At 45.8% G+C, this 27,547-nt stretch overlaps 1 protein-coding gene across 1 annotated transcript; it reads left to right on the top strand.

The window, feature by feature from the left end:
• The first annotated feature begins 480 nt into the window (after positions 1 to 480).
• Positions 481 to 25,736, top strand: wizb (WIZ zinc finger b). Its single transcript, XM_069676036.1, has 14 exons — positions 481 to 637; positions 918 to 993; positions 2,930 to 3,078; positions 3,176 to 4,801; positions 6,147 to 6,587; positions 12,330 to 12,455; positions 13,552 to 14,115; positions 14,243 to 14,707; positions 15,596 to 16,084; positions 16,195 to 16,761; positions 16,848 to 17,059; positions 18,560 to 18,812; positions 21,167 to 21,332; positions 22,477 to 25,736. The coding sequence occupies exons 1-14, from the start codon at positions 481 to 483 to the stop codon at positions 22,847 to 22,849; spliced, it is 5,664 nt and encodes a 1,887-aa protein (XP_069532137.1). The 3' UTR covers positions 22,850 to 25,736.
• Positions 25,737 to 27,547: the final 1,811 nt, after the last annotated feature.

Here is a 27,547-nt window from a genome sequence, read left to right as displayed (position 1 = left end):
AATGTATTGTATCGTAATGTATTGTATCGCATCGCATGGCATCGTAACGTATCGTATCGTAGCGTAATGTATCGTAATGTATTGTTTTGCATCGTATCTTAATGTATTGTATCGCATGGCATGGCATCGCATGGCATCGCATGGCATGGCATTGTAACGTATCGTATCGTATCTTAATGTATTGTATCGCATCGTATCGTAATGTATCATAATGTATTGTATCATATCGTGTTGTAATGTATCGTATCGTATTGTAGCGTATCGTATCATAATGTATTGTGTCATGTCATATCCTATTGTATTGTCGTATCGTATTGTACTTCATGAGATTTCTGGAACCACACGCAGGCCGGCGTTGTGGCCTGATAACTGATCATCCCTGTAAACTCCATCATAAAAAAAAATATATATGTAATTGTCTTGAATGTTTTCTTTCCTCGCCTCCAGTCCTCATGTTCTCCAGACGTGAGAGATGACCTGATGTCTGCTAAATGCTCGTGGGCCCCGGCTGGAGATGAGGGCCCCAGGCAGACTGAGGGGACAGACCCCGGGAGGAGCGCACAGAGGAGATTCAGGTCCTCAGCCTTTCCTTCCTCCCTCAGCTGGGACTCTGACTCTGAGAAAGAAACACTAGATGGTAACACATGGCTTCATATCTGTTGGAAACCTGTTGCACCCTTATAAAGAGAAGCACGGTAGTGATTAGAAAGAAGTAGAACTAAACACCTGTTACATATCATTGTTGTCCTCTTATCGTTTTAAATGTGACTCAGTCTGCATGTAGTCAGAAGTCTCTCTCTCCCTCTCCCTCTCTCTCTCTCTGTAGTTCCTGAGTATGCACTGTATTTTTCACTGTAACTTTAAGCTGTGAAGTGATGTTGCTGTGGTTGTGTGTTTTGCGTGCTGCTGTGTGTCAGAGGAGGAGCTACAGCACTTTTCTAACCCTCATGGTCTAGCTGCTCACAGCCCAGGATCTCCTTCTTCTGGACTCAGGTGAGGAGGAGGAGGCTGAGGAGGAAGTGTAGCGAGCTGTTTGGTGGTTTAATCTGCAGGATAGTTCAGGAAGACAGGGTACAATCTTTTTGTAAACTTATATTATTAGATATAATCAGGGCCGTAACCAAGAACTTTGAGTTGTAGCCGCACCACACCCCCCCTGAGGATTTAGATATATATATTGATACATTTCCTGCGGGCTATATTTTAAAGGAGCAGTCGAGGAAATGTTCATGAAAAGATCGATAAATACATTTTGTAACTGCACAAAACTGAGTTTGATATTTTGAGTAATACTTGTTTTTGTTACACAGAATGTTTGATACCACTTTCATGTCTGTATGAAGTTTTTAACCACCAGCCAGTTAGCTTAGCCTAGCTTAAATACCAGAAACAGGGGAAATAGCTAGCCTAGTTCCGTCCAAAAGTACCAAAAATCCACAGTCACATATATGTTTGTGTAATCCGCACAAAACCCTTCTGTGAGTGTAAGTTCAGACAGGAAGTGAAGCCGATTGTTGTGTTGCATATTTGGCTGCTGTTCTGTTTCTGCAGACAGTTAAAGCTCCTGTGAGGAACTTTCAGTTTGTGTTGATTTTGGCGCCCCCTGTGGACAAAGCCACGCCTCTGATCTCTTCGCTGATTTTGTCCTGTTCATGCTTAAGTGGTGTTTTTTTAAAAACTCATCCTGCTTTCTTTAACAGTCATATGTATCGCTCACTTTAAATTTCTACCCTGGAAAATGTAACAAAGGCAGCGTGCAGGTAATCGCTTCGTCTGACAACTACCACCCCCCCGCCAGCGGTTTCAGGCATTAAAAATAACGACGTAGAAATAATCAATGTTGTCGCTGATGGTCTGGTTTGCTTTTGTAGCTCATATAGAGTCATCAGAATTAATTTCAGTCTGTTTCATAACCAGTGAAAAACTCCTCACAGGAGCTTTAATTCGCCTCAGACAGACCAGTGTACTACCTGTGCAGGTGTGTCGAGGTGGACGCTCAGCTCTTAGCTAAAAAACCCTGAATAAAACCAACAATATAACGTAGGGGTTGGACAAAATATCCATACGGCACTATATAGTCGTCCTGACTCGTGCAATACAATTATAGACAGGCTGCCGCCAAATATCGACGTTTTAATTTCCCAATATTTGGAGCTCTAAACAGATTTCCCTGCGATTCTGACTCACGGCGATACGACTTCATGACTCCCTGCGATGGTTCTTATGACATGAATGAGGCTGAAGAAGAAGTTAATCAGTTATCGTGATGTATTATTATATGATTGTACTGCAATATATCAATCATCGCAGAATTAGCGTATCGTGATATTATCGTTATCGTGAGTTACCCTGCGATTCCCACCCCTAATATAACGTCTTAATTTGCGAGCTTTAGAGTTGGTAGTTGTTGGATTTTGTTATCTTTGGATTGAGCTAGGTTGGCTGTTTCCAGTCTTTATGCTAAGCTAAGCTAAGCAGGCTATTTGCCGTAGCTTAATATTTAACAGGCAGGTGGTACAGATCCTCTCTTAGCTGATTCCCCACCTTTAATCAGCTGAACTCTATAACCACTGCTTCAGTTAAATTAAAGTTTTACAGTCAAACTTCCTTTTTATTATTTTAGAAAAGTAAAACCTGATTAAAAAGAAAGTGTTGATGTTTTATTTTCCTTTCTGAAGGTCAAATTGTCTCAAGGCCTTCGCTAGGAATAAACTGAAAGGGAGAAATATATATCCTCTATAAATATATTATTTTATTTGCGTTAAATACGTTAGCCTTAATTATTCCAATTTAAATCAACTCTACAACCTCCAAGTTTATGTTTTCCCCCAGTAAACTTCAGACAAACTTGATGTCTTGTTTCAGGCAGAGATGCGACTTTTACTTGTTATAAATGTCGTGTAATGTTTTCGTCTCTGCCGCTGCCCAGACTTGAGAGTGAAGATGACCAGGAACCTGAAAAATGGCAGCTCTTTCACAGCGAGACTGACTCACCCGCCCCTGTGGAGGGGCACAACAACAACAATGAGAGCACAAAGACAGAAGAGCCAAATACATCTCAGCTTGGCCCAACAGAAGGTAGGTAACAAGAGGAAGAAACAGAATCTGCCTGCACACTCGATAGCTGACATTTATTTTTAAATTGATTCATAAATCTGCTGTTTTCTCTTCACAGTGTCAGACAGAAAAGTCTGGAATGTATCTGAGGGAGCCGAGCTGTTTCTGTCCAAAGTAAAACCAAAGGAGGGTTGCCAAATGGAGGCGGAGGAGGAGGAGGAGGCAGACAATAGTGAGGGTGAGAAAAGGCCCAAGGGAAAAGAAGCCAAGGAGCCTGAGAGAGATGTGTACACTTTTCCCGGAGACTCAGACCCCGAGAGTCCCCCTCCGGCCCCCTGGGCTCATTGCACATTCATCCAGCGGTGCAGGAAGAAGAGGGTGCTGCTCAGGCCCTTCTCCGGACTCGGCACCTTGAAGCGCACGTCACCTGAGACCGACAGGCGGGCGAGACTGAGTCCTCAAAAACCAAACCCTTCTGAGCCGGCAGAGCTGGATGGAGGTGGAGGGGTTTATGAGTTTGAGGACGTCGACTTTGCAGGCGGAGCAGAAGAAGAACCGATTAAGTTCAGAGGCAGAGGAGGGACAAGAGACAAAGAAGAAGAAAGTGGGGTCGAGCCAGGGAACGAAATCTTCACCTGTGTTGAATGTAGCATTTACTTCAAGAAGCAGCAGCACCTGCAGGAGCACATAGTCGAGCACTGTCAGAGCGGGGCAGCAGGGGGCAGGCGTTTAGGAAAGGGAGGCCGTTTTCGCTGTGTGGAGTGCGGATGGAACCTGCCAAACCGTCTCGCGCTGGCTGACCACCACAGACGGCACCAGGAGTCCCGACTGAAGATCCTGGAGGAGATCGAGAAGCTGAATGAAAACGGGAAGGCAGGAGAGATTCAGAAAGTCGACTGCAAGGCGGTGAAGCATGTGAGCTCAGACTCTGCGATTATGCAAGATGCATGCGCAGCCTCGATTCCAGGCAAAATGTCAGACCCAGAAATAGTCTCATCACCTCTTTCCCCAGCCCCAGTTTCAACACCAGAAGCAGATCCAGCACTTCTTCTTCACTCTGACAAAACTCCTCAGAATTCATCTCGTGCTCCGGCTCAGGCCCGAGCTGCTTCTACGTACCGCCGCCGCTTCGTCTGCGCCAAGTGTAACTTCAGCACAAGAACCCCGCAGGCTCTGGCTAATCACACCAAGACCCACAACAGAAAGAAACCCGCTCTCCAGGCGGACTCCCCGTCTCCTGGTTCCCCATCATGTTCAAGATCCGATGCCCTGTCCTGTGGTCTTTGTGCCTTCCACACCTCAAGTCAAACTCTGATGAGGGAACACCAAAAACTCGTTCACCAAGGAAAAGTCTCCGTCAGCGAGGCGCAAGCTCCTGAATCCGGCCAGAAATCAAAGCCTAATGTTTGTGCTCCAGTTTCAAAACCCACCCTGGATCCGGACCATCTCTCTAGGTCCGGGTCAGGACTCCCTGCCTCTGAAGATGGCACAATACCAAACAGCGCTGCAGCTCCGCCCACAAGCCAGGTGGTCTTCAGGTGTGGCAGGAACAGGCGCTTCAGCAGGAGAGGGAGGGCTTGGACTGATCTGGTCAAGTTTCACGCCAGGCTGGACGACGAAGAGCTTCCTGGGAGTGAAGAAGAAGAGGAGGAGCAGGACGGAGAACGGAGCGCAGAGTTCTCCTTACAAGACGCCGACTCACCTGTGGAAGGGAAACCACTCACCAGAGCACGTTTAAACACAGGTGAGACTTAACACCCTGAGGCCTCTAAGGTTTGACTAAGTTGTTACAGCGTGTCACCCAAGTTACATGGAGATTCTGACAAAGCAGTTTGAGTTTTTAGACACCATAAAACCACAATTTTACGCTACTTTAGTAAAGCTGCACTTATCAATATTTTTATTATCAACAATGGCTCAATTGGGCAACTTTGATCTTTTAGTTTCTTCGCTACATCTTCAGAAAAACCTCGTTTGGTTCCTGCTCCGCGCCAAACAACTGACACTTAGCATTAGCTATTAGCTTCAGAACTTGGCGGAGCATGTGGCAGCTAAAGAAGCAGCTAGTTCCTTTTGGTTCTTTCTTACCTCTCACATTGTGTTGTTTTCTTGGCTACATCTTAAGAAACACCTCTTGTATAGTTCCTGCTCCGCACCAAACAACTTGAGAACTGCAGCTAAAGAAGCAGCTAGCTCCTTCAGGATTTAGGGTAAACACAAATATAGATTGAAGATTGGACTTGTAATTTGTCATATTGAAATGATACGTCTACAAATGAAGAATAATGTTGCTTTGTAACAGCTGGATGTGTAAATAAGGCAGCGGTTTGCTAACACATTAGCCATAAACAACGATCACCTTCCTATAGCAACATGACCGTCAAATGTGAAATGTTTCTTTTTTTAAAGTGTTCATAGAAACAAAAGCTGATTTATGGTTCTTTATATCGTTTCTGAATCTAGCTATAGTTTTAAATACCTTTTATTTAAAAGTGTAAACGTCCGTCCATCAATTTCCTTCTGCTCATGCGGGGTCAGGTCGCGGTGGCAGCAGGCTAAGCAAGTTAGCGCAGATGTCCCTCTCCATAGCAACATTTTCCTTCTCCTGCTGGGGGATCCAAAGTCGTTCCCAGGCTAGACAAGATATATAATCCCTCGAGCGAGCTCTGGGTCTGCCTCGGGGTCTCCTCCTAGTTAGACGTGCCTGGAAAACCTCCACAGGAGGCGTCTTAATCAGAGGCCCGAACCACCTCAACCGGCTCCTTTCGCTGCGATGGAGTAGCAGATCAATGCTTGATTACTTCCCTGCATGTAAAGAAATTTACATTGTTTCTTGACTTCTTTGATTTGATGTTGATTTCCAAGATGTCAGAACTAAACTCGATGACTATAAGAGGATTATAACAAATATAATTGATATGTTTAAGGATAAAAACTGTTAAACTTTTATTATATATATTTGGACATATTTTAGGAGCTTCTCATCGGAGCACAAAAGGAACTCTCACCCACAGTCCTCGATGATTTAAGTTTTGAGTTGAAACGGGATTTGTCTTTTTATTTAACAGTGATTTTTCTTTCCTTTATAGACGACTCTTCAGAACAGCAGAGTGCTACACTGTCGCTCCCTCCTAAGACGAGTGTGAAGGACGAAGACGAGCCGGAGGAGGAGACAGACGGGAAGGTGTTCTTCTTGAGGAGGAGCAGCCGGGTCACTGCGGCCTCCGCAGAGATGGACAGCGATGATGATGAGTACGACATTGACGAGGAGAGCGTGCGGCGCTTCCTGTCAGAGGGCATCCTGGACGAAGACGACGACGAGATTGATGAGGACGCAGAAGCGCTCAAGAGTGTGGAGAGGAAATGCCCCTACTGCCCCGATCGATTTCATAATGGCATAGGGCTCGCCAATCACGTGAGGGGCCACCTGAACCGAGTGGGCGTCAGCTACAACGTGCGTCACTTCATTTCCCCCGAGGAGGTCAACGCCATAGAGAGGAAGTTCTCCTACCAGAAGAAGAAGAAAAAAGGTCAGCGGCTTGTTTGATGTGCTTCTTTAGGCTGTGTCGATGTCGAGCAGATTCCCCAGCTCAGACGGACGGTGGCTTTTTGTTGTCTTTTATTTGAATACATGCTTTGCTTAATGACCCTGACATGATTTATAGCAGTGGTTCTCAACTGGTGTAGCCTCAGCACCCAGCACCACCTCCTTAAGGACAAATCACCGCCCAAATTTCTGAATTTTTTTAACCACTTGAACCTTTTTAATGACAAATGGTGCAGTTTGGACCTGAAAGGGAACATAACATCACAGTGTGTCATGACCAGCAGGCAGCAGTGCGTCAGAGGAAATCATCCCCTCTACAATTAATTCAATTAGCAGCCTTTTTTTAACACCAATAACCTAAAAAGTGCAGCATAATGCAGCTTCTGTTGGGCTCAAGAATGTGAATGTAACTGTCGCTGAGATTACCTAATCAGTGGATTCTACTGCACGCACGTCACAGGAAACCTGTGTCCTTCAGAACTTTTTGCCACAACTTTCTTTCGTTCAAGCCCACACTGAAAACAGCTCCGTGACCCACTTTTGGGTCTCGATCCACCAGTTGAGAACCACAAAATTTATAGTGTATATTCGCCGTATGTTTGCGTCACAGTTTTTTGCTCTTTTGGACCCCCCTCTCTCAGGGGATCACATGAGTTTTGATCCCGTCTGCTGGGGACCATGAATGTGTTTAAAAGGTTTCCTTCCCGATGGTGCCTCTGTTACGGTTTCAGATTAAACCAAAAGGTGAGGACCCAGAAGCAGACTTAGATATAAGGTTTGATTAAATAAAAGGCAAAAATGCACAAACAAAATCTAAACTCCAACAAAAGACAAAAAAGGAAAACAAGAAAACTTACAAACAAAAGCAGGAAACAGGTAGTCCAAGGGAACACAAGGAGCCACGAGGAAATCAGGGGGGGCTCCAACAGGATGGACGACAATGAACTGGCCCAGAAGGGTAGGAACACAGAGACTAAATACACACAGGGTAATCAGGAACAGGTGAGACTAATTAACACAGGTGAACACAATGAGGGCGGGGCACACAATCTGAAAGGCGGGAAACAGAACAAAGGAGGGAAGTAAAACAAGACAAGACCTACAAGGGGCGAGAACTACAAAATAAAACAGGAAACACTTGGAACCAAACTCAGGACTGACAGGACTACAAAGTAAAACAGGAAATTCTGTAAATGAAATGCTCAACTAAACCAAGACAGGAACACAACATACAAACTGAACAATAAGAGCTCATGACAACAAGAGATAAAGTGATTCAAAACACCAAAATACAAATCAACAACATAACTAAAGTAGAATGACTCATGACAGCCTCAGACACCCGACCTTGTGTATCAGCTGATACCGAGTAACAATCCAGTTCCAGTAAGATCAAAGCTTTACGACTTACCCCTCCAAAGCAACACGAGTGTTATCCCTCAAAATAGAAGCCTTGCATAACGTACGCATTGTTGTTTTACTAGTGGGACTTTCCAGTGTAAAAAGTTGCCAAATGGGTTACGTTAAATGTCTGCGAGAAGCACACCGCTGTGGTTGACTGAAACCAGTTCTACTTCACTATAATATAAAACAGTTGTGGCCAGTGGCAGCCATAACAAACACATGGTAGCAGCACAGTGACACTAGCAGTTTAGGCTTCTGTTTTAAAGCAGTGAAGAAGAACTGACTCAGAAGTGAGTAGACTTCTCGAGCTGGTATTGATTTTGGAACAACTGGACCTGAATCAGGGCGGCACAGTGGTGCAGTGGTTAGCGCTGTCGCCTCACAGTTAGAAGGTTTGAATCTTGGTTCGGACGTAGGGGGCCTTTCTGTGTGGAGTTTCCACGTTCTCCCCGTGCGGATACTCCGGCTTCCTCCCTCAGTCCAAAGACATCCTCGTAAGGTTCACTGGTGACTCTAAATTGCCCGGAGGTGTGAGTGTGAGCGTGAAAGGTTGTCTGTCTCTGTGCAATCTGGGATCCCATCGGCTATAGTCTGAGACGACATAGCCCCTGGGAACGCCGGGCGGTAAACGACTTCCCGTCAAGACTTCCTTTTCCGCGTGCTGCATCGTTACAGAAGGGAAACGGTTCTCTTGTGATTCACTTGTTATTAACGGGTCTCACCTTTGCCGACATTTCAACATCATGATGCAGGTTTGTAAGGAGTAAAAATTGAAGCTTTGTCAGGTCTGTCCTCACGAGGAGAAAACGTTTAAAATGCTCGTTTGTTGAACGGAGGTCGGATCGATCTGATGCATTCGAGGAAGTTGGGAAATCTGAACGGCTTTCGTGACACAGCGTCAAGAGAATTAATCTCAAGTAGAGCAGATTGTTAGCTGTTAGCATGCGGATGTCTGTTTATAGAGATTAATAAGAAGTTAAATCATCATCAGATCACGCTGATGGAGCCGGGGTGGCATTACGGATTACGTTCCACCTGCTTTTGCTCTCCTCACGGACTGTTTGTCTTGCATACGCCGCAGCCTGCTGATACGTGATTGGTCAATATTACTCGGACTACAAGTGTAGTATAACCAGAACACTTGCCTTCCCGGAAGTCCCCGTCCCTGCCTACATAGTAGAATCTGTAAATAGAGATTAGTCTCTGTGTGTCAGCCCTGTGATTGGCTGGCGATCAGGTCATGGTGTAACCCCGCCTCTCGCCCCAATGCCAGCTGGGATCGGCTCCAGACCCCTGCAACCAAAACAGAATAAGTGGTGTAGAAAGTAAACGGATGGATGAACCTGAATTAAAGAGGTGGACGGAGCTAAACTATCCCGAGGTAATGCTGCCAAAGGGTTTATAAACTCTAATCTTGTCTAATCAGAAGTTATCCTGTGACACTCAGCATATTAAGCAGGTCTAGACAGTGCTCTTTAAGGAGACTAAACTAAATCCGCCACTCGGCAACAGCGACAAGGAAAGACTTCAAACGGACAGAAACCTCGAGCAGATCCAGACTCAGTGGTTGATCGGCCTCGACCTGCTGGGGCGAGAAAGCTGGATAGAGAAAGAGAGAGAGAAGGAGACGGAGAGAAACAGACTCATAGATGGACAGCCATCTGCCTCCACCAGTTTACAGCTGTAGAGAAGCACTGCACATTCACATGTCCAAAGTCACTCTGGTGTTTCCCGTCCTCTCCACAGTCGCCAACTTCGACCCGGATACCTTCAGCGTGATGCACTGTGAGTTCTGCAGCGCCGGCTTCGACACCCGGGCCGGCCTGTCCAGCCATGCCCGGGCCCACCTCCGTGACTTCGGCATCACCAACTGGGACGTCACCATCTCGCCCATCCACATCCTGAGGGAGCTGTTCTCCAGCAGGCCCGACCTCGTCATCCCCACGGCTCCCCCGAAGGAGGAGGGTGAGGAGGAGGAGGAGGAGGAGGAGGAGGAGGAGGAAGAGGATGAGGAAGAGGAGAAGGGAATAGATGAAGAAGGGGAGGGAATAATTGAGGTAAAGCTAGAGGGGGAGACGGGTGAGAGGACGCTGAGTGCGGTTGTTGCTGATGCTCTGCCTTCAGCATCTCCTCAACTCTGCAAGGAGGAGGACGGAGAAGAAGAGAGTGAAGGTAAGTTTGTGTTTTGGATCTCCTCTGGAAAGTTGTGATGCTGCTCTCTGCTCGTGTGTTTGATAGTTTTTACCTGGTGACTCTGTTGGTGTTTGGACTCTGAACTTGGCACACGGCGTTAAGACCTCAGTAATAATACCTTAAGGGATGAAAGAGGACTATCACAGATGTATAAAGTGTGGATTTGGATGCTGTTCTTGTTGTTTTCAGGGCATTTGTCAGTTTGCTTTTTATGTTTTTCTTTGCAATGTGTGAAGTGTTTGATAAGGATGGTGGCAGTTGAGAAAATCAGCCTTAACAGAGAGGGCGAAAGTGTGTGTGTGTGTGTGTGTGTGTGTGTGTAAGAGAGAAAGAGAGACAGAGTCCCTTATGCCCATGGTTGATGTGGCACTCGGTGCATTTATCCCAACCTCCGCCTCCACTCGATTGGTCACGCCTTAGCTTAGCGGTGCATATGGGGGCAAAATGGCTGCTTCCACCTCCCCGTAGACCCAAACAATAGCGGAAAAACTGTCTGGCCTCAGCTGCCGGGAGTCCGATGCACTGCGGTTGCGGACCGGTGAGTACCGCGCGCTGTAATTCCTGTGCACCGCGTGCCCTCAGATCACACGGCGGCGTTGCACTTCGCGTCTCGCGCCGCATCTTCTCCCACATTGTAGCGAGACTACAGCCATTAAAAAAGTCTCAAATACGTGAGAGAGCGTTAAAGAAAATCAATGTCGCGCACAGCCGTGCAGGTAGCCCATGTCATGCATGTCAAAAGCTCATAAAGCGGGTCACTGCTTCTGTTTCGGGTGTTTCCGTGTGGCACGCGAGGATCAATTGTGCTGATTAGTCCGCTGTTGTGATTTTGTTGGTGTAGTTTTGTGTTTCTTTATGTCTGCGAGGGCTTTATTGTGCCCGTCTGGGATGACGTCCAGTATTTTCAATGCTGCAGGATCTCTAAAATTACCTACAGTTGCCCAATCCTCGCCATTTTACTCTGCTTTGATTTTTGATAGAGGACACGCTGTGCTTTCAAGTGCACGCATTTCTCTGTGTTTGTGCACAAAACTAGCCGCGAAATCACCCAGAAAAGACGTTAACTTTGTGGACTTAACGCTGTGGTAGTCTGTAATCTCGTTACAACTTATCCGGATGAACGAAGTAATGGAAGTATCACTTTTACTTGGAAGTGTCGGGTCGAGCAGGGTTACTCCTCCTGAAGGGATGAAAAGTCAAGTTAGCTCTTCGCTGCTTTGCTCCTTTTCTAGAACAAAGTGTGGAGATGGTTCAGTATTGTCTCCTTTATAATAGATGGTGTTATAACGCTGCGCTTCGAGGTGTCACATCGCCGCTCTTTTACAGTCAAGAGATGAACTGACAAGCGCAGAGCCGCCCACCAGACAGAAAGCATTGTCTGTCTCCACGTCTCTTTGATTTACCGATTTGTCGCAGAAAATGGCACTTTTGTCCCAGGAATGCCTGACTGCGGGGAACTGAGCCTGCCATGTTTGTTTCATACAGTAGTGCAATTATCACTTTTTCTGACAGGGAATCATTGCCTGGATTATTTTTATACATACGTTCATACAGGGGACGTTATAATTAGCTGTTATTACAGGGAATGAGAGATTTAGCAGAACTGAGAGGATTCTTCTGCTTTCATTCTGCCTCTTTGATTTATTTTAAAGCACTAAGAACACATTTATAAGCTTTAAAAGGCTTTTTCTTCAACTTTTTCTTATTATACATATATTGTTATTATTACTGATACAACATACTGTATTATATTATACGATTATACTCCATAATTGCAATTCTACCTTTATATTACATTTTTACTACATCATAGACACTGTAATGTAACATATTGTATTTATTTGACACTTTTCTACATTGCACCTTTTTTTATACTGTGCTGTTTCATACTGCTAAATGTGTTTACCAGTTGTATATACCTCTTAATTATTTTATCTATTCATATTTTTATTAATATTCTTCTTGCTGCTTGTCTTTGTGCTGCTGCTTAATTTCCCCCCTGGGCGTTAATAACGAACTATTTTATCTTAAATCTGATTTTTAAGGTGATTTATCGTCACAGTGGTTTAATAGGTGTAAGTAAGATGGAATAATTACACTTATATGGATGTTGTCTGTAATGTTTCAGGTGAAGAGGAGGAGGAAACAGCTGTGGAAGAGGATGAGGAGCTGGAGGGTCTGAGCCCGGGGAAAACAGGGCTGTGCAGCGTGGACACAGGCAGCCCCTCTCCTGGGGAGGATGCAGGCACCAAAGGTGAGAGAGAGATGTGTGAGTGCTGACCCCCAGAGTGTCGACAAGGGATTGGATTTGCTACAGCAGAGCCTTATCAGAGCTGTCGCGGGGGGGTGTAAAACGTGACCTGAGGGCAGTGATGAGGCGTTGTGACACTGCAGGATGTCCCCGGGGAAAGGTAGACAAACGTATTTAGGAGCTAATGAGAGCTCCTCCAACAGACGTGTTGCTGCAGACAGGCTGAAGACAGGGAGGGTAAGTGAGGTGACACGTCCTCTGGGATGTCTGTGGCCACCTGCTGTCGCTCTGAAAACTTTGAGTTGATGCTGCACTGGCTTTAAATAAAGAAATAATTCATTAATGGGGGATTCCAGTGTTTAGGAGGGTTAATAAACTGTTTGCTTCAGACGGCTGTCACGATGCGAGCTGTAATACCTGCAACACTGTCAAATTACGTCTGCTAGAAGTTTGTGTTTCAGGTCTCTAACAACATTACAGACAGGATCCCAAAAGAGAGAGGCCTTTTTATAAAGAGGAACAGCTGTTACATCGCTCTCTTTAAAGCCACCAGACTCCATTCACAAAAACAACAATTTAACCGCACAGAACACAGGAGCTCCAGAGCACCGCTGCCTCTGTTTCTTTGTGTTATTGTACAACTTGGTGTTTCAAATGGTTAGTTTGGATCTAACAAAATATTTGTGCAACACACAATGACTCAAACACACCAGCTGAACAAGGCAGCAACTCCTGTGTCCTGCAAGGTAAAATGATGTTTTCATCAGTGGAGTTTGGTGGCTTTTAAAAGAGCGATTGAGCGGCTGTTTCTGGTTTGAAAAAAGCACTTTCCTCTTCACTGAAAGGATCTTTCTCTGTAGGGATCCTTCCTGAGATGTTGTCAGACACTGAGAATAACAATCTGAGTCTGTGGCAAATACAAGAACTTTTAGTGGATGTACTTGGCCACATTTGATTACATTGAAGCAGCAACTTTTTATATCTAATAAATACGCTAAAATAGACCGAGGTTTAACAATACAAGTACTCTCCTTCATCAGAATGTAAGAGGTTAAAAGTTACTTTGAATTAATCAGATGCTCTCGTGTGTCTCTTGTAGTCCACGTCCTGAAGTGTGAGGTGTGTGGAGCTCAGTTTGAGACCAAGCGGGGGCTGTCCATCCACGCCCGCTACCACCTGCGCCAGCTGGGCATCAGCGTCTCGGAGCACAGCGGAGCAGCCGTCAGCCTCCTCTATCAAATAGCAAAGGAGCGAAACCTAAACTTTCAAACCAACTCATCTCGCCTGAAGCCGCTTTCAGCCAAGACCTCCTCACCGTCTGTTCCTCGGAAAGATGAGGAGTTAGACGACATGGACTTTGACGAGAAAGCCATCCCTCTCTCTATCCTGGCCAAAGCAGCTAAATCGGCGCCACCTTCTTCCTCGTCCACGCCGACACCTTCTCCCGGGGGCTCTCCAGCCCCGCCGCACTCCGGCTCCCCTCCCTCGGTGGTGAGGAAAGCCCCCATTTCCTCTCTGCTGCCTGTGTCTTCCCCCTTGCGCTCTCCGGAGCACAAGGCCGGGGGAATGAAAAGCTTGACCTCTAACCTCTCCGCTCCTTCCACCATCACGGCGTCCAAACCGCTGTGGGCGCCGCAGGAGGATGACGCTCCTCTCAACCTCAGTAAGTTCCTCTTTAAACTCTGTATAAGCTAAACTTGTTCATGTTCCTACAGCCCGTTTCAGACATTTGTGTACGCAAATGTCCGCCGCTTATAAGTCTCGTTTGGTTCTCTCTTCTCCTCGTGCAGCTCTGGAAGTCGACCCCAACAAGGACATCGTCTGCCAGCTGTGCGGCGCCTGGTTCGAGACCCGGAAAGGGTTATCCAGCCACGCCCGAGCCCACCTGCGGCACTTCGGGGTGGAGTACTCTGAATCTAAGGGCTCTCCCATCGACCTCCTGAACCAGCTCATCGACAGCGACGACTTCAAGCACAAAGCCGGGTCGCTGCAGCTCGACGACCACACAGAACCACGCGGCCTCACCTCCACCCTCTCCTCCCCGAAGCAGTCCTCCCTGCTGAGCCTCTCCTCCTCCTCCTCCTCTTCCTCCTCGTCTCTCCTCTATAAGGTGACCACGGCTAGGGGCGGGTCCACATCCAAAGCTACCTCTTCCTCCGCCTCGTCTTTACTCGGCCCTCCTGCCAAACGTCTCAAATCTTCCTCCATGAGGGTCTTCCGCCTGAGCAGTGGGGAGCTCATGGCCCTCCCACACAGTGAGTGTCCATCACAGGATCAATCATGTGTAACATGATTAATCCTTCACATAAAGTGGGTTTTATATGTTATAATTAGATCCCAGCAGAAAGTTTCTGCAATCACTCAAATGAGCTGTTTCCTTTTGTTTTTATTTTATAAAACCCAACTCTTTAATTTGATACTAAATATGCAACATTTGGAGCTTTTTACAGAGTTTCACTTAAAATATAAACAGAAAAACAACCAGGAAAGTAACAAACGGCACTAAAGCCGTCATAAACATCTATTTCTTTAAAAACCAAACATTTAAAATGAATATCTGTGATGTTTATAAACTCTTAAAATCCTTTTAAACTTAATAACAATCGTTTGATCCGGCACATTTCTCAAAAAGTTTATAAGCGGAAAAGTCGCTGCCGACTCTCGTCGCTCTGCTCCCTCAGCGTCCGTCTCCGGCAGTGACAGCCGGGTTAGTCCTGCTTTTTACCGACGGTGATGATGCGATTCAAGCTGAAAAAGTGTCTCAAAAAGCCTTCCTCGCTTTTCACAGCACACAGCGGGTCAGGTTCTCCCTCACAACAAAATATAACAGCTTCCTGTAGTGAATAAAGGCGGGGAAGTTTAGCCGACGGGGCTGTTTCTATATTTACAAAAGGGGAAACCGGGTGGAAACCACGGGGGAAAAACATTTAACATTAGAGTGTATATTTCTGGTTCTGGTAATTGACCCCAACTTAAAGTGTCTATAATTTAAAGGTTTCCTTGTTGTGATTCACTAGAAAGGATTTAAAAATGACAGGCTCTTCCTGGCGCTGTAGAGAAATATAGAACTTGAGCTCTGGGGTGCTGTGGGATCTAAAGGGTTAATTCTGTTTAAAGCTTCAGCCCTCTTTCTAATCTTCCAGGTGAACCTCCAAAGGAAATAGGCTGTGAGTTCTGCGGGGAATACTTTGAGAACCGTAAAGGCCTCTCCAGCCACGCCCGCTCCCACCTGCGACAGATGGGCATCACCGAGTGGTCGGTCAACGGCTCGCCCATCGACACCCTGAGGGAGATCATCACCAGACGCGGCCTGCCTTGCGCTCTTCCTCTAAAACCTCGAAAAACTCCTCCTCCGTCCTCCCCCGGACCCCCTCGCTCCCCGCTGTCGGCCTCCTCCTCTCCCTCGGCCTCCCTCCTCAGTCGTCTGCCCTTCGCCTTTGCGCGTCCCTCCAGTCCTCCTCAGTCTGCGGCGTCTAAATCCAGCTCGTCCTCCAGCGGGCTGATCCTGAAGCTGAAGCCTGAGCCGGTGCAGCTGGAGGTCACCACTCCCGGAGCTGTGGGGAGATCTGCCGGCCTCTCTGCTGAACCGCTCACCTGGAGCAGCTCTGACAGCCTGTTCCCCCTCAACCTGGGTAATTTGAGTCCTGCGTTTTGTCTCCCAGGGTATTTTTTAATCTAAAGGAATTGTTCAAACTTCTTAAATTATGTTTGTGTCATTAACTTCCTCCTTCTGTCTCCACAGCCATGGCCAATGACGTGGAGCCCACACGAGACATCCGCTGCGAGTTCTGCGGGGAATACTTTGAGAACCGTAAAGGCCTCTCCAGCCACGCCCGCTCCCACCTGCGTCAGATGGGCATCACTGAGTGGTCGGTCAACGGCTCGCCCATCGACACCCTGAGGGAGGTGATGCACAAGAGAGGGGCCGCCCCCTCCTCGCTCTCAAACCAGGGAGTAAAGAAAGAGTCGAGCCAGGGAGCCCGCAGTCCTCTATGGGAGAGCACGGGGGGCTACGGCAGCTCAGAGGGTCTCTGTGTTTCGGGCTATCAATCCTCCAAATTCCGTAAATCTCCCCTCAGTCTGTTGCAGTCGGGGTCCAGGCTCCACAAGCAGGGCCTGGGGTCGTCTGCTAACCCCTCTGGAGGGAGGTTTTTCAGGATGTCCCCGCTGGGAAAGAGGCCTCTGTCTGAGGACGCCCAGTCAGCAGAGACTGGCCACTCGTCGCCTCATCAGCTGAAGACGTTCTCCCCGGTGCCGCATGACTTCTCCTACAAAAGAAAACCCTCCCCGGATAAGCACGGACACCAGGGTGAGTCAGGCATGCTCTTTGTTTTTCTACTGTGTTAATCTTTATAAGAGCTTTCCCTTCACCTTCCTCTTCTCATTTTATTTTAGATCCCAGTTGTGAGCTGTGCGGCTTCTACTTCGAGAACCGTAAAGCTCTGGCCAGCCACGCGCGAGCCCACCTGAGGCAGTTTGGTGTGACTGAGTGGTGTGTCAATGGGTCCCCCATCGAGACACTTAGCGCCTGGATGCGCAGCAGGCCGCAGAAGGTGTTGGAGATGCATCGTAGCTACATGCAGGGCAGCCGCTCCACGCTCAAGAAGGTGAGAGAACTTGACTGTATGTAAAGATGGACGACATCTCCACCTCCTCTTGTTGTGCAAAGGCAGCGGGCGTCTTGCGCGTTTGCAGCCCTTCCTCTACCCTAAACATACCTTTACCTTGTGTCCTTGCCGTGTCAGAGCCCTCAGGTGGGCTCAGTCTGCAGCAGAGCAGCTTCTTGTGTTGGTCTGAAGCAGATAATCATGGTTAAGTTCAATGACTGTAGTGTTAGTGTTATTTACGTCCTCTACTCTGCTACTCGGGAACAGAACGCTGCAGGAGCCCCATTTGTCAACAGAGCTGTCAATCATGAGGCCACACCCCCTTTTTATAGCATCAAATAACTAATTAAAAGTTTGGACATAAATCAGCATGATAAGAACTAACTATAATGACAGAAACCATGTTTGAGGAAAATGTATTTGACGTGTATTTTAATTTTATAGTTTGACTCATGTCCCATCTGTTAACATGGAGGAGGCGGGCTCTATGAGCTATACTGCAGCCAGTCAGCAGGGGGCGATAGAGAGGGTTTGGCTTCTCTTTCAGGGAGCTGTCATGTCGTCCGTCTTTTTATACAGTCTGTGTGAGAGACACTCGGGTTAAAAGCTGGTGTGTTTGAGTGTAATGCCTCGGGTCAGTGCAGGTGCTCTCAGACTTTACTCAGCTTTATCGCCGCTCTCTGACACTTCTGCAAAGTCTTTGCTTGCGAGTGTGGAGTTTCCTCAGAGTCGAAAGTAAAATATCAGTGCAGAGCTATATAATATATGATCCTAACCCACTGTGCTGCTTCTCTGACACCCTCTCTTTGCTCCCGGTGTCTTTGAATAGGCGTCACGCTCGCAGATCTAACACGCCTCAGCTGGCGGCTCGACAGACATTTTGTGTCTTGGAAAGCTTCAGACGTGTTGTCTAACAGCTTTGAGCATTACTGTAGATTCGGTGTCTTTACTGTGGGGACGGATGCCAGAACAACTCAGCTATTGACTTGATAGTTGCCATAGTAACAAGGGTGCCTGGCAGCTTATGTTTCATCCAAAGATAAATTATGGCGTGCTGTTGATAGAGGAAAACGTACGCTTTTCTCTTTTTCCTTTCTCTCCCTCCTGAATTACTTTCTGGTGCATTTGCGTCACGGTCACACCTTTTCCCCGAGCAGAGATGTGACACACATACAGGATGGATTTTTAAATGTCCTTGTGGTCATATTGTACAGGTTTTTTTTCATACCAGACGAATGAAACACACTACGCTGCACATACTGTACTGTTAGGAGCATGCGGTGAGAGCAGGAATTGATAAAAGGCTTAACATACGGACCCTTAATTAAACAATCAAACAACCGAAAATGCATCATCTACTACTTCCATAATTGATTATTCATTAATCATCTTTTAAACAACAAGTTCCACTTAAAATGACTATTCCTCTTTACCCTTTGTCAAAGTAAACTCTTGGAGGTTAAAGATTAATCTGATCATATCCTCTCCGTCTGACCACAGAAGGCCTCCTCCTGCTCCTCCTCCTCCGCCTCCTCCCACTGGTCTTCTTCGCTGGCTGTAGGCCTGGTGCGGCCGCTGAGCCGCGAGGTCAGCCACAGCTCTTCCAAGACCGCAGAGGGCGAGGCCGGCAAAAGCCTACAGGGTGCTCCCATCAGACCTGGCCGCAGCAGTACCAGTCCCTCGCGGCTCAGCGGTGGCCTCCCGCTGCAGGCACAGGTGGCTCGCAGTGAGCTCAACGTCCGCCTTCCCAGAGGTACGAGAGGATACAGCATATGTTCTTACTTTAATGTACTCAGGCAGGTTTATTTGCAAGCATATTTCTTACATCAACCTCTGCCAACTGGTTTTATTGTAGTAGAGGTAGTGCAAGACATTTTAACCTCAGGTTGGTTGGCTGATTTTAGCTCTAGAAATGCTAACGTGACTTAAGGTGTGGTTTTGTAAGTTGGTTGGTACAGTCTCTTCCACGCTTAAATATTTTTCCTGGACAGTAATGTTACCCAGAAGATGAATCTCCAGTTGGCACCCATTTTCCTCTGATGTCATGCTCGGGGCTGGAAACTCCGATGCTGTTATAATGTCTTAATAGTTTCCAGGTTGTTAGTTGTAGATTAATGTTCAATTTCACCACTTCTGAATAAACAAAAAGACTAGATCTGACCATATTTCAAAATAAAACAACATATCTGATTACCCATTAGCCACAATCAGACAACAGCTAACGCTAGCATTCAGCCCCTCACTAGATAATATTACTGCTAGCAGAGAAGGGCTGAAAGCTAATACTGCTGGTTGGTAGTTTTATGCAATACATTAGAAAATGCTTAACTCGTTAACATACTGTAAGCCATTTCTATTGTATCGTACAAACACCAAACGATAGTGTTAGCTTTCAGCCACTTTCTAGCTAACAGTAATATAGCTCGTATGGGTTGGATGCTAACATTAGCTGTTGTCTGACCGTATGTTGTTTTAGCTTGAAATATGAGCCGATGTCCATCAGGAATTTTACTGTTTCTTGCCTTTTTAGTTGCTTATTAATCCGAAAGTGATGAATTGATAATGATTCTCAGAAACCCTCAATAGCATTTATGGCTAAATTCCTAGCTTACATAATGTTAGCTTGGAACAAAAAATTGTAACGTACTTACTATCTATAGACCATAGCTAATGCTAGCATTCAAGCACTTTCTAGATTACATCAACAATTACGTTAGCTTGAGAGTACATTAACCGGTTATTTGTTTTAAGCTAACATTATGGAAGCTAAGAATTTAAGCTCCTTGTATTTGTATTAACTTCCAAACAAGAGCATTAGCTTTTTAGCTAGCAGTAATATTATCATTAGTATGGGGTTATATGCTAATGTTAGCTATTGTCCGAGTATAGCTAATGGGTAATCTTGAAATCCTTCAGGATTTTCACCTTTTATTGTCTTTTCATTTCAAATCAACAAATAGCTTGTTGCAGGTTAACTAGTTCTTTGTTCCAAGCTAACATTATGTAAGCTAGGAATTCAAGCCTTTCCTGTTGTATCGTATAAACTACCTACCTGTAGTATTAGCTTTCAGCCACTTTCTAGCTAACCGTTATATTATCTAGTAGGCTATGGGGTTGTCTGCTAACGTTAGCTGTTAGCTGTTATGCTATATGTTGTTTTATCTTGAAATATGACCCGATTTCCTTCAGGATTTTCAGTGTTCACTGCTTTTTAATTTCTAATCAATGTGAAAGTGGTGCATTGATCATGATTGTCAGAAAAACTTTTGTCTCTTTTAATATTATGACTAAATGCTGCAAAGCTAATGACACTCACTGCCAGTTCTACTTTGTTTTTAATGCTAATTAGCAAGCAGGCTAACACACTAAACTGATATTGTGACCTCAGAAACATTGTACCTGCTAAATATCAGCATGCTAGCATTGATAGCACTAGCTTAACGCACCAGTGTACCTACAGTAAGCACACCCTTTGGGCTGCTAGCATAACTGTGGACTTTGAACTGTTGTATACTGTAAATCAGAGCTATTCATTTTTAATCTTATATACAAGTATGATGTTGTTAAAATACACACTATGTTGCATTTAACACCTTTTTTATTCAGTTTGACTCTGCTAAATTTCATCTGCCTAAACAGCATGTTAAGCTAAAGCTCTTTAGTATTTTTGTGCTAAATGAGCAAAGGTAAAAAAAATGATGGTTTTTAGACCACAGGCCACCAGTTTAATAGGTCTGCTGTAGATGTAAGACAAATAAAAAGTCTGTTTTATGCTCAAAGAAAAACAAAAACACAGAAAGCGAGCGGTTTCGTCAGGGGAAATAAATGAAACGTTTGTTTAAGGTCATGTTGAGTGGTGCCTTTTATTTTTTTGACACTGAATCGACTCAAGTAATTTCTTTAAAGGTTGTGAAAGTGCCACACTTTTACATCGGATTTATTGAACAACTTTAAATAAGATGAGGGAAAATTGCAAGGTTTTAAAAATAAACTTCACCTTCAACAACATTACTAATGACGCTTGACTTACACACTCACATTCAAGTATTTCGATGCAGCTCCACTTTGCACCAACCTTGTTTGTCGCCTCCCCTTCTTCTCATTTAGGTTTTGAGCGCCGGCCATTGAAGCACCCGTCTTTCCCGGATGGAGCAGAGAGGGACAGCGGCCCTCCGAAGCCCCCCCGCACAGGCACCGTCCCCGCCCTGGTGCCCAAACCCCCCTCCTACCCGCTGGTCAAGCTGGTGGGCAAGTTCTACACCCTGAAGTGCCGGTGAGTGAAACCTGTGTGTGATAGCAGGGCCGCTAACATGAGATATTCTGAGACGGCTGCATTAATAGAACTGTCTTTAATATTTTTAAACAGTCCTTTAATCCCCCAAGCAGCTCTCCCCACCCCCGGCCCCTGCTGAGCGTACTCCACTTTTAGTTGCCTCTGCTCTATATTGAGAAAAGTGAATCATTTGGGATTTTCCAGCAACATGAATGAGGCTTAAATTCAGATATAACTGCAGCACAAATGTTTAACAGATCCAGCTGCTGAGTGTAACACCATCAGTTTTTTCTTTATTATTAAAGTATACATAAATCAGCTAAATATAATGTGTATTTAATGTTCAGACAGGTACACCTGACATGACAACTTCTACTTCTAAACATGTTGTAAGGTATTTTTAATTTGTGTCGCCATCCCTTCGAAAGACCTCTGCATGCAAAGTTTGCTGTGTATTGGTGAAAAGGCTGCACTGATCTGATATCAAACAGACTTTTCTTGTAGATAAATTATGGAAAATGGAAATGTTTAACACATACAGTTTACCTTTAAAATATTGCTTGAAAGAAAGAGAAAAACTGTAAAGAAGCACACGGAGCAAGGTCCTCCTCGTCTCTCCTGTCACTCACGGTAGCCTTCATCCCGATCATATTTCAGGAGACTTAAGACACCGTGCTCGCATGCTGTGGATCCTCTCACACATTTAGCTCCTGCTGATTGTTTACCTTCCTCCTGCTGCTGCTACACATACCAGCCTTTTTATCGTCTTTACATTTACATCCGTTCTCACACAGAGGTTGAAGTGAAGCGTAATTTTTTCTCTCTGTCTCTCTTGGGATCGAGGGAGAAGTGTACGGCTGCTTGACAGCATTCAGGTCCAACTTGTTGTGCCATGAAGTGTGGCGTTTGAGTGAAAGTTTATTGCACAGACAAACAAATAAACAATTAATGTATACTGCCATCTAATTGAGAGCGGCGTTTATTTGTTGAACGTGCAGCCACACCTGGCTTGTAAAAAGGAAGCATTTAATTTGGATCGGCTTTTACAGTCTCCTGCAGCCCTAGTTTGTATTTTATTCCTTCGTGCAAACATTTCTGCTGCTGTTTCTTTAAGTTCAAATGTGTAATTTCCCGTCCTGTTCAGGTTCTGCGAGGTGGAGTTTCACGGCCCGCTGTCGGTGCAGGAGGACTGGATCAGACACCTCCAGCAGCACATCCTCAAGATGAACTACAACAAGCCTGCTGCTCCAAAAGAAGCCTCTGCCGGACCCCCCGCCCCGTCCGAAGACCCGGCCCCGGTCCAGGCCTCCGCCCCAGCCTCCACCTCTACCTCCAGTACCACCTCCGCCACGCCTGCCCTCACCTCCACCCCGACCTGCACCACAGCTCCCAACAGCAGCTCCCCCTCCCCTCCAGCTGAGTCTCCGCCTTTCACTGCCACAAAGATTGTAAAGGTCTCGGAGGAGCAGCCCGCCCCGTCCCCAGCTCCGCTCCCCCTCCCCACCCAGACGGTGTAAGCTCAGAGTCACCGCTGTCCCGTGACTCCTCGATTCTCCTGCCTTTACGCTTTCTTTTCGTCCATCTGTTTCTTTCCTTCAGCCTTCACAGAGTGTTGTTGAGGAGGAGTGTTTGCCCTCTGAGCACCTTTTAAAGCAGCTTTCAGACTGTTACCGAGCTCTTCTGGATCGTCTGTGCTCCAGGGACGGATGATTGTGGAAGTGTCCGAGGTCATGAGACGAAACGAACCAATGATTTGTGTTTTTGCCTTGTTTATATTGAATGTCCAGATGACGATGTGGACAGTTCACTGGCTGATTTAAGCATTAATGTAGCCCTTTATGAAACCTCAGCCCTAACCCCATTTTTTTACTTCAATTGCCCCCTCGTCCCCGTTTTCCCCTGAGACCTGTGAGACTTTGAGCATTTCTATCAGCATGCTGGTAGTGCAGCCTCTCAGTAAAGGTCCAGACTGAGATTAAACGACATGTATAATCATGTTAGTCTCGTGGTTGAGACTTAAAACGTGTTAAAACCAATGACTGTATATAAAGATGGACGACGCGTCTCCATCTACTCCCACTGTACAAAAGTGAAGCCAAAATACCCCCGAGGCGGGCCCTGCCATCTTGCACCGCTGACGTCATTTGGAGCCAGAGTCGGGCGGGTGAAGCCGCTGTAGCCACTTCTGCTAACCAAAACACACACTTAACTTCAATGAGAGATCCGGCACGTCGGCGTGTTTAACAGCAGAGCAGCTTCTTGTGTCGGTCTGAAGCAGATATTCATGCTGATGGAAAGTTCAATGACTGTAGTGTTAGTGTTAGTTACGTCTCCTCTCGCCGTTCCTCCTCTACTCTGCTACTCGGGAACAGAACGCTGCAGGAGCCCCATTGGTCCACAGAGCTGTCAATCATGAGGCCACACCCCCTTTTTATAGCATCAAATAATTAATTAAAAGTTTGGACATAAATCAGCATGATAAGAACTAACTATAATGACTGAACCATGTTTGACTCATGTCCCATCTGTTAACATGGAGGAGGCGGGCTTTATGAGCTATACTGCAGCCAGTCAGCAGGGGGCGATAGAGAGGGTTTGGCTTCACTTTCAGGGAGCTGTCATGTCGGCCATCTTTTTATACAGTCTGTGGTTAAAACAGGCACTTGTAATGTTGACTTTGTCACTGAGCACTTACTGAAGTGTCCGTTTAAACGGGCGAAATCTAAAAAAGATTTAATTAGTGAAAGGAGCACGAAAGGAAGCACATCCAAAAAGGGAAAATCCCCCTTGTTAACTTTTTAATATAATATTGACCCCAAATATACATTTCGTTTGAATGTAGCTGAAAGCACCTAATAAAACCTTAACCGTATATTTGCACACATTCATACACAATCAAAGAAACGCCCGATGAAACTCGACCATTGATTTTACGACGTCCACGACTCCGCCTGCTGATGTCAGCACGTAGGGCTGCTGTATTGAAAAAGTAGGGCCATAAAAAACCCTTTTTTACGTTCACGTTGTTGCCATTTTCTTCCTGCCTTTTCAACCCAAACTATTTATTTATTATTATGCATCTGAATGTGGTAAGCTAGGTCATTTTGAAGCTAACGTAGAATGTTTGATAAAAGGTCAGCGGTGCATTTTTACACGAGTGCACAATGTGTGTGTGTTAGTTTGTATGTTTGTGTACATAAATGTGTTTCCCATTTTTAAAGAGAGACAGAAGTAAACCTGCTTGTTAGAAGACGCCTCCTGAGCTCTGCGTGTCGTCTGATCAGGACTTTAAAGCATCCGTCGTCGTGTTAGGATGTGCCAAAGAGTCTGTTTACTTCCTTGTCTTGCCTCTGTAAAAGCTGTTTACATTGGACCTGATGGTGGAGGAAACTCCGCACAGCTATCGAGTTCCCCGACTCTCCACACTGAACAATGGACTGAACCGGCCGTGATCTGCGTCACGAGTTTGAAAGACTCGGAGCGACTGGAGCGGCTTCGTGTTGTTACTGTAGGTTTAGATTATTCCAATTCAACAGGAACACAAACAAAACTCACACGGAGGAGCTGTCAGCCCTCACACGGAGAAACGCCACGAGTCTCTCTGCTTCAGACTGTCTTCATATCAACCCACGACTGAGGCGCTCTCTGAGGGTCCACGTAGGCTGGCGACCTTTTAGAGTCCGCTCCGGTGTTCCTGTAACCCTTTGACGGAGTATAGCTACATACTATATAACTACATGTACTTAAGAAGCTGTTGATGCTAGTAGAGCTATCAGCAGTTCTATTAGCAAAGGTAGTTAAAAAATAAGTGATCTTAATTCCTCTATCGTGGTTTGATTTCAACCTTTGATGTATTTTTTATTGCTCTGTGCATTTCTGTATTTGCAGTCCCGCAAGGTGAATCTTTAGAGTATTTTTTATTTCTACCCGTTAGTCTCTTCAAGCTGAAACTTTGGTGCTGGTGAGCGAGCGAGCGAGCGGGCGAGCGCGAGGCCAAACACTTTAATGTGATTGTCACGTCCTGGTATGAGAGGACTCTAAACAGCAGGCCTTAAAGGAGAGCACTTTGCACGCTGAGATCTGACCCTCGCTCGGCACTCACAGGGTTAAAAGATGCCGCAGCCTCTGACTGCTTGACTGTGTGGATTAGAGGCCGCTGCATTAGAGCTCCCTTTTAAGATTATACCTGAGAAAGCCTCAGCTGGTGTAACTGGCTGTTCTGTGTGTGTGTGTGTGTGTGTGTGTGTGTGCGTGTGTGAACGAGTGTGTTTAAAAAGACAGTGAGACGACATCACCGATAAAGAAGGAGAAGATGCAGAGGAGGAGAGAAGTGTCCTGAACACAAAGGGTTAAGTTTTAAGTGAATCAACTCCAGAACAAACAATAAATGTGATTTCAATTTCAGATGATGAAAAGTTGCCTTTATTGTTATTTTTCAGCTCGTCGGCCATCTTTGCACTCTGACCTGTGTTGTACTGGCCACCAGGGGGCACTCCAATATAAGCTACTGATCTTACATGAACATCATCTTTAGTTTAACCACACAGCAAACATTTAAATACAATACAATATATTTTATTAGTTAACTTAAGATTATTTTTCTGTTAATTGATGAATCATTTGACAACTTTTGATCTTTCCTCACAAGTTAGGATCAAGTTTTGACATGAAATCATCATAAATATAAGAAGAGTTCATATTTGAGTTTGTAAAAGGAACACTTTTGGTAGCTTTTATTTTCCTTTGGGAGGAAGCCGGAGGAGGGAAACCCACGCATGCACGGGACAACATGCAAACTCCACACAGAGAGGCCCACTAGGTCTGAACCGGGATTTTAACCAGGAACCTTCTAGCTGTGAGGCGACAGCGCTGCCCACCACACCACCGTGCAGCCTCCTTTAAAAAATATCCATCAATTATCCTTTTCAGGTTGCTGGGGGTTGGAGCCTATCCCAACTGTCATTGGGCGAAAGGCGGGGTACACCCTGGACTGATCACCAGTCAGTCACAGACAAACGTTTACACTCACACCCACACCGACGGGCATTATAGAGTCACTAATGAACCTAATGAGCATGTCTTTGGACTGAGGGAGGAACCCACGCATGCACAGGGAGAACATGCAAACTCCACACAGAAAGGCCCACTATGTCTGAACTGGGATTTGAACCAGGACCCTTCTAGCTGTGAGGCGACAGCGTTAACCACCGCACCACCATGCAGCCCCCTTTACAAAATATATAAAATAGCTGTTAATCTGTTAATGTTGTTGCACTGTGAGGTAGTTAACCATCGTGCAGGTGAGGTGGGGGGTGAGGTCCTTCATGTCCTCAGCTGTGAGTCTGACCGTGGTTGGACAGAAGCTGTCGTGCTCTCTGGCCTGTGGTGTCTCCGGTTGTGTTCTTCCAGCTGAGCAGAGCGCGAGCTGGGTGATGCTCTGTGCGTTTCAAGCTGTAATTACAGTTTAACTGTCTTCATTCCTACATGAAGGTTTCCGCTCCACATGGACATGTTAGACAAGTAAACATTTTACTCCAGATTCTTCTAAATCAACTTCAGTGTGCTAAAAAGGTTTAAAGCTGCAGTGATCAATAGTTTCATATTGACAACAGATCAGCACATTCTGCTCGCTCAAAGCTTTGTGTTGTTCTACAGGAAACTGGATCAAACAGACGAGGTAAGAAATGCACTAATCAATATTTTAATAATGGATTACATGACTATGAGTGACGGGAACTCGTCCCTCCCCCCGTCCCACGCAGAGAGATGTATCAGTCTACCCTGCAGCTCCTCAGAGCTCTACAGACTGTTTGGGGTCTTTTAACTCAACTATTCTGCAGCTTCAGTGTTTTGGTTCACATTTAATACTTGTAATGTTTATTCAAGGAAACTTTGAAGTTAAAATACCCAGCGTTCACTAAAGCAAAGCAGAACATCAGATGCAACTCCGAAACCCGACCTTTTCTCACACCCAAAATCTCGCCAACGGATTTTGTATTTTTTGGAGCTTTGAAGGTTTCAGACAGATTAAAGGAGCAGTTCGCCCCTGGAAAAAGCCACTGTCAGTAGCAGTAATATTTGAAATTGGCGCAATAGCTGTGGAGAAAGTTGTACAAACAGCTCGTGGTTTTGCCCATTCTACATTCCTACAACAACCAGCATGCATTGCGCCCCTCCCTCTGAAAGGAACGGGCCAGAGAGAGACGCTGGAGTGA

The sequence above is a fragment of the Semicossyphus pulcher genome, unplaced genomic scaffold (genome assembly GCF_022749685.1).
Source record: "Semicossyphus pulcher isolate SPU_LCO1_2020_fin unplaced genomic scaffold, fSemPul1.0.p SCAF_25, whole genome shotgun sequence".
Classification (NCBI taxonomy): domain Eukaryota; kingdom Metazoa; phylum Chordata; class Actinopteri; order Labriformes; family Labridae; genus Semicossyphus; species Semicossyphus pulcher.
Note: the sequence above shows the minus strand (reverse complement) of the source record. Positions and strands in the feature narration are given on the sequence as shown.

Excerpts from the sequence above, each read along its gene's own strand:
- wizb (XM_069676036.1), top strand. The coding sequence starts at position 481 with ATGTCTGCTAAATGCTCGTGGGCCCCGGCTGGAGATGAGGGCCCCAGG. Across the intron at positions 994-2,929 it reads TCTCCTTCTTCTGGACTCAG|ACTTGAGAGTGAAGATGACC; the intron begins GTGAGGAGGAGG and ends GCCGCTGCCCAG. Across the intron at positions 6,588-12,329 it reads CCAGAAGAAGAAGAAAAAAG|GTGAAGAGGAGGAGGAAACA; the intron begins GTCAGCGGCTTG and ends GTAATGTTTCAG.